Consider the following 13,738-nt stretch of genomic DNA (forward strand, 5'->3'; position numbering starts at 1 on the left):
TCGTACCATCCATCTATGACAGTAAAATTGAGACAAATATATACATCACATATGCTTAAATATTCCATAAAATGCATTCTCCAAGTTTTACAAAACTCCTGCAATACACCAGAAACTGCTCCATTATTCACTTCACTACACTAAACAAACTAATTGACAGCACAACACAACAGGAATTATGTAACGATTACTACACTGCTGTAAGGCCTACACTGTATTATTATTATTATTGTTATTGTTGTTGTTGTTGTAGTTGTTGTATACACAGCCATTTTTGCCTCACTCTACCTGCGAGTGGAACAGGAAAGGAAACAACTAGTTGTGGTACAGGGTACCATCCACCACGCACCGTACGGTGGCTTGCGCAGTATGTATATAGATGTAGAATTTCTGATGGTTCACAAGTAAGGAGCCCAGCAATCAAGTGATTTACACAGCAACCTCAGTACTGTGCACACATTTCAATGTGAGGGACGGGAAAAACCCACCGTGGTACAACAACAAAGTTAGGAAACTACTGCGAAAGCAAAGAGAGCTCCACTCCAAGTTTAAACGCAGCCAAAACCTCTCAGACAAACAGAAGCTAAACAATGTCAAAGTTAGCGTAAGGAGGGCTATGCGTGAAGCGTTCAGTGAATTCGAAAGTAAAATTCTATGTACCGACTTGACAGAAAATCCTAGGAAGTTCTGGTCTTACGTTAAATCAGTAAGTGGCTCGAAACAGCATATCCAGACACTACGGGATGATGATGGCATTGAAGCAGAGGATGACACGCGTAAAGCTGAAATACTAAACACCTTTTTCCAAAGCTGTTTCACAGAGGAAGACCGCACTGCAGTTCCTTCTCTAAATCCTCGCACAAACGAAAAAATGGCTGACATTGAAATAAGTGTCCAAGAAATAGAAAAGCAACTGGAATCACTCAATAGAGGAAAGTCCACTGGACCTGATGGGATACCAATTCGATTCTACACAGAGTACGCAAAAGAACTTGCCCCCCTTCTAACAGCCGTGTACCGCAAGTCTCTAGAGGAACGGAGAGTTCCAAATGATTGGGAAAGAGCACAGATAGTCCCAGTCTTCAAGAAGGGTCGTCGAGCAGATGCGCAAAACTATAGACCTATATCTCTGACGTCGATCTGTTGTAGAATTTTAGAACATGTTTTTTGCTCAAGTATCATGTCGTTTTTGGAAACCCAGAATCTACTATGTAGGAATCAACATGGATTCTGGAAACAGCGATCGTGTGAGACCCAACTCGCTTTATTTGTTCATGAGACCCAGAAAATATTAGATACAGGCTCCCAGGTAGATGCTATTTTTCTTGACTTCCGGAAGGCGTTCGATACAGTTCCGCACTGTCGCCTGATAAACAAAGTAAGAGCCTACGGAATATCAGACCAGCTGTGTGGCTGGATTGAAGAGTTTTTAGCAAACAGAACACAGCATGTTGTCATCAATGGAGATGTCTACAGACGTTAAGTAACCTCTGGCGTGCCACAGGGGAGTGTTATGGGACCATTGCTTTTCACAATATATATAAATGACCTAGTAGATAGTATCGGAAGTTCCATGCGGCTTTTCGCGGATGATGCTGTACTATACAGAGAAGTTGCAGCATTAGAAAATTGTAGCGAAATGCAGGAAGATCTGCAGCGGATAGGCACTTGGTGCAGGGAGTGGCAACTGACCCTTAACATAGACAAATGTAATGTATTGCGAATACATAGAAAGAAGGATCCTTTATTGTATGATTATATGATAGCGGAACAAACACTGGTAGCAGTTACTTCTGTAAAATATCTGGGAGTATGCGTGCGGAACAATTTGAAGTGGAATGATCATATAAAATTAATTGTTGGTAAGGCGGGTACCAGGTTGAGATTCATTGGGAGAGTGCTTAGAAAATGTAGTCCATCAACAAAGGAGGTGGCTTACAAAACACTCGTTCGACCTATACTTGAGTATTGCTCATCAGTGTGGGATCTGTACCAGATTGGTCTGACGGAGGAGATAGAGAAGATCCAAAGAAGAGCGGCGCGTTTCGTCACAGGGTTATTTGGTAACCGTGATAGCGTTACGGAGATGTTTAATAAACTCAAGTGGCAGACTCTGCAAGAGAGGCGCTCTGCATCGCAGTGTAGCTTGCTCGCCAGGTTTCGAGAGGGTGCGTTTCTGGGTGAGGTATCGAATATATTGCTTCCCCCTACTTATACCTCCCGAGGAGATCATGAATGTAAAATTAGAGAGATTAGAGCGCGCACGGAGGCTTTCAGACAGTCGTTCTTCCCGCGAACCATACGCGACTGGAACAGGAAAGGGAGGTAATGACAGTGGCACGTAAAGTGCCCTCCGCCACACACCGTTGGATGGCTTGCGGAGTATAAATGTAGATGTGGATGAATGCAGTTGATTTTAAATGGCGGTACAGGGTGTGGGTAAAGCAAATGTCAGTAGGAAAAGAAGCGGTGCAGAGGAAGCATGTTTTGTAAAGTGTCAACCACCAGTGTGGATAGCTTTCTTTTCTGTGAAGGAGTTTCAGTAGCAGTTGTAAATAAGCAGTACTAATGAGGAATTACAAGTGTTGATGGTGTCTTTTGGAGCATAAATCCTGAGAGTTTGTGTGTGTGTGTGTGTGTGTGTGTGTGTGTGTGTGTGCGCACACGCGCAGTGCACATACATACCCACTAGATAAACATTTTTTTATATGCAAGTACTCAAAATTACAATATACCCTTTTGACCAAAGAATGTGAAGACTCCTCTGACAATGTAGATAGCTGGGACAAATTCCCTTCCCCATTACACATAGCACTACGATTCAAGCAGACCACCAATCACTGATATAAGCAAAGAGATTACATTTACAGAGGCCTGGTAGTGTTGACCAGCCTCCACCTTCGGAGCCCTGGGAAGGCCAAGATCTGACATTGCTGGGTAAGTTCAATGAAGTACTTATAATTTAGTGCTACACAGGAGGCATGTATAATCTAGGAATGCAGTGGGTGTAGTGATTACCCATTGCTTCAGAATATTTATAGAATTTTTACTGGATAGTATCAAATGGATACACGCAAAACAAGCATGAGTAATACCATGTTTGCGTGTTTTGCAACATAGGGCTGTATTTGCTAAAGGGAAACCTTACTATGATCCATCCATGCACTATACTTTTGTGCAGTATACAGCAGATGTTGGCCAGGTGCCTGTGTGTCAGGACGAGGCCGCCAATAGGAGTGCGGCATGGAGTAGCCAATGATAAGATGTTTATCAGATGATATTTTAATGATGTACAGTATGAATTTGGCACAGAGTGTGGATGACTCTTCAGATGTAAACTAACATATCTACATGGAGATGTTGAAACAATGTTTTATATCTTTTTAAATAATCTAAATAAATCAAGACTATACTCTGTTACCTCAGAAACCCACTGATAAGTAAGAGACAATGTGCACCATTTTAGATTAACAAGAAATGTTAAATAAACACGGCATAATCCATATCACATCAGGCAGGGGAGGTACTTTCATAGTCTCAGATGTTATTGAATTTGTTGTTGTTGTTGTTGTTGTTGTGGTCTTCAGTCCTGAGACTGGTATGATGCAGCTCTCCATGCTACTCTATCCTGTGCAAGCTTCTTCATCTCCCAATACATACTGCAGCCTACATCCTTCTGAATCTGTTTAGTGTATTCATCTCTTGGTCTCCCTCTACAATTTTTACCCTCCACGCTGCCCTCCAATACTAAACTGGTGATCCCTTAATGCCTCAGAACATGTCCTACCAACCGATCCCTTCTTCTTGTCAAGTTGTGCCACAAACTTCTCTTCTCCCCAATCCTATTCAATACCTCCTCATTAGTTATGTGATCTACCCATCTAATCGTAAGCATTCTTCTGTAGCACCACATTTCAAAAGCTTCTATTCTCTTCTTGTCCAAACTATTTATCATCCATGTTTCACTTCCACACAGGGCTACACTCCATACAAATACTTTCAGAAAAGACTTCCTGAGACTTAAATCTATACTCGATGTTAACAAATTTCTCTTCTTCAGAAAAGCTTTCCTTGCCATTGCCAGTCTACATATTATATCTCCTCTACTTCGACCATCATCAGTTATTTTGCTCCCCAAATAGCAAAAATCCTTCACTACTTTAAGTGTCTTATTTCATAATCTAATTCCCTCAGCATCGCCCGACTTAATTCGACTACATTCCATTATCCTCGTTTTGTGTTTGTTCATGTTCATCTTATATCCTCCTTTCAAGACACTGTCCATTCCGTTCAACTGCTCCTTTGTTGTCTCTGACAGAATTACAATGTCATCGGCAAACCTCAAAGTTTTTATTTCTTCTCCATGGATTTTAATACCTACTCCGAATTTTTCTTTTGTTTCCTTCACTGCTTGCTCAATATACAGATTGAATAACATCGGAGAGAGGCTACAACCCTGTCTCACTCCCATCCCAACCACTGCTTCCCTTTCATACCCCTCGACTCTTATAATTGCCATCTGGTTTCTGTACAAATTGTAAATAGCCTTTCGCTCCCTGTATTTTATCCCTGCCACCTTCAGAATTTGAAAGAGAGTATTCCAGTCAACATTGTCAAACGCTTTCTCTAAGTCTACAAATGCTAGAAACGTAGGTTTGCCTTTTCTTAATCTAGCTTCTAAGATAAGTCACAGGGTCAGTGTTGCCTCACGTGTTCCCATATTTCTACGGAATCCAAACTGATCTTCCCCGAGGTCAGTTTCTACCAGTTTTTCCATTCGTCTGTAAAGGCGTTAGTATTTTGCAGCTGTGACTTATTAAACTGATAGTTCGGTAATTTTCAAATCTGTCAAAGCCTGCTTTCTTTGGGATTGGAATTTTTATACTCTTCTTGAAGTCTGAGGGTATTTCGCCTGTCTCATACATTTTGCTCACCAGATGGTAGAGTTTTGTCAGAACTGGCTCTCCCAAGGCTGTCAGTAGTTCTAATGGAATGGTGTCTACTCCTGGGGCCTTGTTTCGACTTAGGTCTTTCAGAGCTCTATCAAATTCTTCACGCAGTATCATATCTCCCATTTCATCTTCATCTACATCCTCTTCCATTTCTGTAATATTGTCCGCAAGTACATCACCTTTGTATAGTCCCTCTATATACTCCTTCCACCTTTCTGCTTTCCCTTCTTTGCTTAGAACTGGGTTCCCATCTGAGCTCTTGATATTCATGCAAGTGGTTCTCTTTTCTCCAAAGGTCTATTTAATTTTCCTGTAGGCAGTATCTATCTTACCCCTAGTGAGATAAGCCTCTACATCCTTACATTTGTGCTCTACCCATGCCTGCTTAGCCATTTTGCACTTCCTGTCGATCTCATTTTTGAGACGTTTGTATTCCTTTTTGCCTGCTTCATTTACTGCACTTTTATATTTTCTCCTTTCATCAATTAAATTCAGTATTTCTTCTGTCACCCAAGGATTTCTACTAACCCTCGTCTTTTTACCTACTTGATCCTCTGCTGCCTTCACTACTTCATCCTTCAAAGCTACCCATTCTTCTACTGTATTTCTTACCCCCATTCTTGTCAATTGTTCCCTTATGCTCTCCCTGAAACTCTGTACAACCTCTGGTTCTTTCATTTTATCCAGGTCCCATCTCTTTAAATTCCCACCTTTTTACAGTTTCTTCAGTTTTAATTTACAGTTCATAACCAATAGATTGTGGTCAGAGTCCACATCTGCCCCTGGAAATGTCTTACAATTTAAAACCTGGTCCCTAAATCTCTGTCTTACCATTATATAATCTATCTTATACCTTTTAGTATCACCAGGGTTCTTCCATGTATACAACCTTGTTTCATGATTCTTAAACCAAGTTTTAGCTATGATTAAGTTATGCTCTGCGCAAAATTCTACCAGGCGACTTCCTCTTTCATTTCTTAGCCCCAATCCATATTCACCTACTATGTTTCCTTCTCTCCCTTTTCCTACTCTCGCATTCCAGTCACCCATGACTATTAAATTTTCGTCTCCCTTCACTACCTGAATAATTTCTTTTATCTCATCATACATTTATTCAATTTCTTCGTCATCTGCAGAGCTAGTTGGCATATAGACTTGTACTACTGTCGTAGGTGTGGGCTTCATGTCTATCTTGGCCACAATAATGCGTTCACTATGTTGTTTGTAGTAGCTTACTCGAACTCCTATTTTTTTATTCATTTTTAAACCTACTCCTGCATTACCCCTATTTGATTTTGTATTTATAACCCTGTATTCACCTGACCAAAAGTCTTGTTCCTCCTGCCACCGAACTTCGCTAATTCCCACTATATGTAACTTTAACCTATCCATTTCCCTTTTTAAATTTTCTAATCTACCTGCCCGATTAAGGAATCTGACATTCCACGCTCCGATCCGTAGAACGCCAGTTTTCTTTCTCCTGATAACAGCGTCCTCCTGAGTAGTCCCCGCCCGGAGATCCGAATGGGGGACTATTTTACCTCCGGAATATTTTACCCAAGATGACGCCATCATCATTTATCCATACAGTAAAGCTGCATGTCCTCGGGAAAAATTACGGCTGTAGTTTCCCCTTGCTTTGAGCCGTTCGCACTACCAGCACAGCAAGGCCGTTTTGGTTAGTGTTACAAGGCCAGATCAGTCAATTATCCAAACTGTTGCCCCTGCAACTACTGGAAAGGCTGCTGCCCCTCTTCAGGAACCATACATTTGTCTGGCCTCTCAACATATACCCCTCCATTGTGGTTGCACCTACGGTACAGCTATCTGTATTGCTGAGGCACGCAAGCCTCCCCACCAACGCCAAGGTCTATGGTTCATGGTTGAATTCAGCATATGTTAAAATTCAGGAGTAAGTAAGAAACACGTATTTTTCTTGTTTTCTTCAAAAAATTCCTGCCCCCAAGATACAGGCCTTCAAGGGTGACACTACTGCAGAAACCATTTTGAAGTTTGGAAGGTAGGAGACGAGGTACTGGCAGAAGTAAAGCTTTGAGTACCGGGCGTGAGTCGTGCTTCGGTAGCTCAGTTGGTAGAGCACTTGCCCGCGAAAGGCAAAGGTCCCGAGTTCGAGTCTCGGTCGGGCACACAGTTTTAATCTGCCAGGAAGTTTCATATCAGCGCACACTCTGCTGCAGAGTGAAAATCTCATTCTGGAAGTGCCAACATGTTTACTGAAGCGGCTTCTAAGAAATCTTAGATCATCCGGTGAGTTCTGTGATTTCACAAGGAATTTGCCAGTTGACACAGTTGCAGCGCGTTTTGTGAACAGGACTGTTTGAAGTGTCTTGTGACTGGGGCCACAGGAGAGTGAAGTGTGCTGAATATTTGCATATCCGTAAAAGAGTGATATATAAGACAAACAAAAAAACAAGACTTCGTTCAGGTTGGGAATAAGTGTTCTCATTTGAAGACTGTTTCAAAGTTAAGCTGTTTCCAGTGACGACCTTTTGTGTTCTAAATGTTTTGACAGAATAACAACAATGATAGTATCTGAACAAGGTGAAACTTCCCATGGTGCAGATGATGCAGATTTTGCATCGACAGAGGAAGAAGTAAATACTCTGAATCAGTCAGCTACAGTAAAGTCGAGTCAAACTCTATGCATCAAGAAAGTGAAGATAAATTACTAAAGCTATGGATGAGTACACTGCAGCAAAACTGACCACACCCTTCAAAGCAGAAATTCCATCTTCAGAAGAAAATGAACCAAAGCACTCTTGCACCTCCTGCCAGGCATTTTTCACAAATATCAATTCAGTTGTTGAATATTGTGCGTCCTACAGTGAAAAGGTGCAAGTTTTAAATATTATTCCAGAGACATTTCAAAGAAAACAATTTTGAACCACATACCATCAATACCAAAGAACATGGTACACAAACCACAAAATGTGAGGTCTGTAGAAGTATTCTTTGGAAGATCATATCCCTATTATGGTAATCCTGTAGGAACAGGTCAAGTTCAAATAGTATAATCATTTTATCTGGAAGATAAATGGGACTGTTCACGCCAGAGTGCCAACAAAAAAGACACTATAACTGTAATATTTGATCAAAAAGTCGTGAAAGTGAAGAGTTACACGACTTGCAGTATTAAAGAAACTTTTGCAATTTATAAGAGCAACTATACAGCTTCATATACTGGAAGATCAAAATTTTATGCACTACATCCTAAGTGGGTAGTTCCACACCCACCTCGAGATGTCTCTTTATGTGTGTACTGCACAGATTTTGAACTTTGAAGAACTTACTGGAGCACATGACACCTTGGTTGAGAGTGTGAAGTCATTAGTAGCCTGTGATGTAAAGAGACTTGTTTGTTTCAAGTATGTGGTGATTGCCCTGGAAAAGGAGGACTGTCTTTACTGACACTTGACCTGGAAGACGTAGCAGATAACTCGGCAGAAATTACATGTGAGACATGGGAGGAAAATAACCTAATTAAGAAAACTGTTGCATTTGAGTTTCATGATTAACTTGGTAAATGGTCAGTGGAAGCAGTAACACACCAGCATCCGAAGAAATTGCAACAACAACAAATTGCAGAAGTGAAAGGGTCTGTACAGGCTGAACTATGTTTAGTGCTCCACTGTTATTTTGCTGAGAACTTGCCTGTAATTCTCCCACAAGAAGTACATTGGTACCATTGGAGTAATGACCAGGTTTCAATTTTTACAGGAGTGACATTTTCAAAACAAGACCACAAGTGATGCAGTTATAAGTGATGCCACAGGACATGACTCGGCACATGCTTTGCTAGCAATGTGCAAAATTCTTCAACTGCAAACAGGGGCAGAGAAGATCATCATTATTTCTGATGGGGCTCTTAGTCATTTTAAAAATCGTTACCAGCTGTCTGAATTGAGTAATTCGCTTGTGCCAACTGACTGGGTCTACACTGTTACTGGTCACGGGAAGCAGCCATGTGATTGTGTAGTCCCTCACAGGACTGAATGTCTATGTCACAACAAGTGCAATTTTGCATATGATTACATGGTTGGAGACTGTGGCTGTTATTTGAAGACAAATGTTGATGGCATTGAGACAGCAACCAGCCACAAATTTATTTTCAGTTTTCTGCTTTTCTGTGCACAGTGTATAAAATTAATACAATATCTAATATGGCAGTCCTTCACACGGGCAAATGAAGTATATCATCATAAATACATATACCATTTAAAATGGAGCAGTTTCACACAAATGAGATATTTTTGTCCTCAGTAGCCAAGAAATAAATTTGTAAACGAGAATATCATGAAACTTTCTGGCAGATTAAAACTGTGTGCTGGACTGAGACTAACTAGGGACCTTTGCCCTTTCACAGGCAAGTGCTCTACCAACTGAGCTATCCAAGCACAACTCATGCTCCATCCTCACAGCTTTAATTCCACGAATACCTCGTCTCCTACCTTTCAAACTTCACAGAAGCTCTCCTGTGAACCTCGTAAACTAGCACTCGTGAAAGAAAGGATATTGCGGAGACATGTTTCCAGAACGAAATTTTCACTCTGCAGTGAAGTGAATGCTGATATCAAACTTCCTGGCAGATTAAAACTGCATGCCGGACCGAGACTTAACTCAAGACCTGTGCCTTTCATGGACAAATGCTCTACCAACTGAGAATATCACATAGTAAACATGCATAGAGCACCAGTTATTGAGGACTTGACCTCAAAGCCAAAGCTGAAATTGAACTTCACTCAACAACTTAAGCATAAATGACCAAATAATGAGCTGTTCCACACAAGGCATTGCACTCAAAGATATCAACACTTCAATTGTAAATGTCCTATGTGACACTAGTGAAAAACATATCTAGAGACATGACAGAAACAATGCATCTACATGGGCCAGCAATCGAGCCCAGAAATGCCAGTAACTCAAAATACAGTGCCAGAGACAAAGTAAGAACCACCACACATCATCACTTGTAAACACTCTAAGTTCTATTTATTAATTTCATACAAGAATCATTCCACAAAGATACACATGCTGTCACAGTACTACAATATAAATAAATACTTCAAAATATAAGTATACACAGAGTGCTGAGGTACGCTCTACACTGACAGGGCAAGTGGGTGGCTGTCGCTTTGATGAAGAAACAACCCCAGCATTTGCCGAAGTTATCTAGGAAAACTACGGAAAATTCCAAATCTGGATGGCCTTTGAACAGTGCGAACACCATTCTCCTGAAGATAAGGTCAATGACAAAACAAATGCACAGCCTCATTCGGTTGGTCCCTATCATACAGTGCTCTTTGAGTTACACACAATTTGCTTGTGGTAAGTTAGATTATAAAAACTTAGTTTTTGTCTTCATCGCTTCATACACTAAGAGCATCCGCTGATACAGTGGTTCCATGCATAGATACGCAAAAAAAAAGATGGTAAGACATAATGGTCCTTAGTTTACTAATCACTGTCTAACATAAGTGCCAGTTACTACACGAGAAAAACACATTGCAGCCAAGTTCGACCTAATTATATCAGTTCTTGTACAGTAGGGCAATACCTATAATTCCAATGTTCAGGAAAGCTTTCTGATCTACAAGACAAAACTTATTTTTGTAAATTAGATACAAGGGAACTTACATCGAAAACCAAGGAACAACAGTTCTTCTTTCATTTTGTAGAGCCATCATCTTTCACAAACACCCACGTTTTCCACATTCAACACTGCCGCTACTCAAACACCACGGATCACTGGCCAGTGGCTAAACAGGAAACAAGTAAACAACGCTGTCATTTCGTCGCAGATATGCTACATTCTCATACCGACTGCAAATACCACAGTCCAACATAAAGACTGTGGCAAATACTTTCCAGCGGCAGTCACTAAGAGAAAAGGCTTGTTCAACTATTTCGCCGGTTTTTTTTTTTTTTTAATTTAGGGAATGATATATCAAACAACGAGACATCTCGCACCTTTCCTATCATGTTTTATTTGAATTAACAACAATCTTACGATTTCTGTTTGTAAGATATGGCTCAGTAGTTTTTGTTAGATTTAGCTTTTCCATTCTTTCAAGTTTCTTGAATAAAATGCTACATGAGACAGTATCAGAGACCTTGGGTAAATCTGCAAGAGTACCAAAAGTTTTAGACCAATTTTCAAGACCATATGGTATTAAAACACCACTTCTTGATTTGTATGATGTTAGGAAGAATTTCGCTGATGGCTGGTAAAACTGATGTTTATTAAAAAACAACCGGTTTCGTGGCCTAAAGCCACGTCATCAGGTGCTACCTCATGGTAAAAAGCGAAGTAAAGCGTCCCTACATTTTGTAGATATTAAAATTAATAAAGAAATGTCTAAAATATACTCATAACGTTCAAAAATCATAGACTTACTCATCGCTTCTGAAGGAATGGAGCACGTCTTCGTTACCATTCGCTCGCCATAGTATTGGCAATATTTGCTAAATAGTAAATTTCGACAAGGACCAATGGGTATGCCTATGATCTAGAATGCTACCCATATCTTACACTACAAAAATAGTATTTTTGTTTTCAATAAGTATATATTCTAAATTAACACATAAAACTTGCAGTATATTGCCTTTTATATGAAGAACGACACTCAATACAAAAAAGAAATTGATTCACCCACAGGTAGGACATATTTTCTTTTGATGCATCAAACAGATGAACTTGTTACATATGGTTCACTTAATCTTGGATTTTCTGTCTCGGGGCCTACAACATCTTTCAGTTGATGGCTGTGTTCTGTCAGGTGTTTGAATTTCATTGTTTATTTTAGACACATTAAATATTGTATCACAGAGCTAGTGAGATAAATTTGGAATATTCAGTCGACTCACCATCTGCAGTCTGGTAAGGCCATGGCAACGCTTCTCAAATATGAATGTCTGTTCTTGATTATTTTCTTCTCTGATGCAGCTGAACCTCTCAAAAGGGTCATGTTGTTGACTCCAATAATACCTAGGATGTTGTAGAAAGAACTTTTTCTGGATGTGGAGTATGTATGACACAATTGGTCCAAAGTATCAACGTCTCCTATTGTCTGGATGCAAAATTCTATATCTCAAAATGTCTTATTTTCGTTTGGGTCATTTCCTTTCTGGTGCATAGTGGAAAGGTTAAGCACTATCCTCCTCTTCTTCTTTAGCGGACAGTAAGACTGAAGAGAGAATTGATCATTACATGCAAACATAGCACAATTCTTCCGTTTAGTTTCTACTTCAGAAATATTGGTGGAATCTCTTTTTTTTTATTTTCCTCCAGGTTCCAACTGCCGTCATTTGTTCTTATCAACTGTTGTGCTGTCTTCACTGAAGTAAACTATTTATCTGTGGTTGCATTTCTATATGTCCAATGGAAAGAAACGGTCTTTTTTCACAGTAATACTGAGCTGCTGGAATGTTTTTGATCCTTTACCTGGATGCGTTTCAGCATCTAAGGCATAAGATATTTTGGAATCACAACACATTAAAATATTGATGCCATACTTCTCCGACTTTGACGAAATATAAATCTTGAATGAGCACCAGCCTCTGAATCTTACCATTTGCTCATCAGTTTTGGTGTACTCTGATGGAACATACGTTTCTTTCATTTTGAGAAATGACTGTTCAAACACTTCTCGGAAGTCTGCCAACTTATCGTGTTGTTTCCTCTCATTTCTAGTGTCTTTATCGTCAAACCGAGGCAGCTTAGCAAAAATCGAAAGTGGTGTACTCTGATGGAACATATGTTTCTTTCATTTTGAGAAATGACTGTTCAAACACTTCTCGGAAGTCTGCCAACTTATCGTGTTGTTTCCTCTCATTTCTAGTGTCTTTATCGTCAAACCGAGGCAGCTTAGCAAAAATCGAAAGTGAGCCTCAAACATAATTGACCGAAATATTGGTATTTCCAAGTTATTATTAAATAATTTCTCAGTGAATACTACATGCATTTTCATAACACCTGAATTATATAATAACCCCAAGAAGGGTAAAATTTCTGTATCATTAGTAGTATGGGCCTGAAGCTTGCATTTTGAACACCTTCACCTTCCACATGTCAGTCAGTTTTATATTCTACCCACTGTACAGCTATCTTTTTGTTTGTAAACTGTGTAATTAAGTTTAAATTTTCTTCAGTAGAACGTAATTTCCACCTTCTAAAGCCGATTTTACATCCTTTGCCTCTTTCCTGTTGCCTGGTAAATGAACGATCACATTTTTCTTCGGTGTTCTATGAAGTTTCCCTTTCTTGCCGCTCCATTCGAAGCGATCCTTGATAAAAAGTTTAGGAGGTGCATTCGCAGCTACTAGTTTATCTTCATTTTAAACATATGGCCCATCCTTGTTTGAGATGTGTGAATCACGCCTGGCCTAAATGGTGGCCCAGTTACTTGCTAGAATCGAAAGTTCTGGACGACATAGTATGAAGGTGAAATGAAGTTGAGAAGGTATTGGGTGGTTCATGATCATTGTCAGTACCCTCTCTAAAATCGAGGATAACTGCATCTTCTTCATCATTCAACATACACTTTTTCAGAATTTGAACTGAAAAGTATCTTATGAATTTCTGCTATGTCTGCTTCCCTCATCACATCTAAAATCTGTTTGGAGGTCATGTTTCCATCTGAAATGGGAATAAAAATAAATGCAAAAATCAAAAAGTTTATGTTAAGCAAAAGGTAAAGTTACCGAAAAATTAATGGTGTATATGTGTGATAATTTAACAGTTCCATTAGATTTAGAATATAATTACC

General features: G+C 39.8%; 1 protein-coding gene across 1 annotated transcript in view; it reads right to left on the reverse strand.

Annotated features, from left to right (window-relative positions):
- The window catches only part of LOC126482145 (uncharacterized), a 111,913-nt gene extending 101,156 nt beyond the window's left edge, over positions 1-10,757 (reverse strand). Inside the window, exon 1 of the mRNA XM_050106125.1 lies at positions 10,608-10,757. Coding sequence (XP_049962082.1) covers positions 10,608-10,657 — 50 coding nt within the window. The 5' untranslated portion in view covers positions 10,658-10,757. The remainder of the gene's footprint in view (positions 1-10,607) is intronic.
- Between the last annotated feature and the right edge of the window lie 2,981 nt (positions 10,758-13,738).

The sequence above is a fragment of the Schistocerca serialis genome, chromosome 1 (genome assembly GCF_023864345.2).
Source record: "Schistocerca serialis cubense isolate TAMUIC-IGC-003099 chromosome 1, iqSchSeri2.2, whole genome shotgun sequence".
NCBI classification, from domain to species: Eukaryota; Metazoa; Arthropoda; class Insecta; order Orthoptera; family Acrididae; genus Schistocerca; species Schistocerca serialis.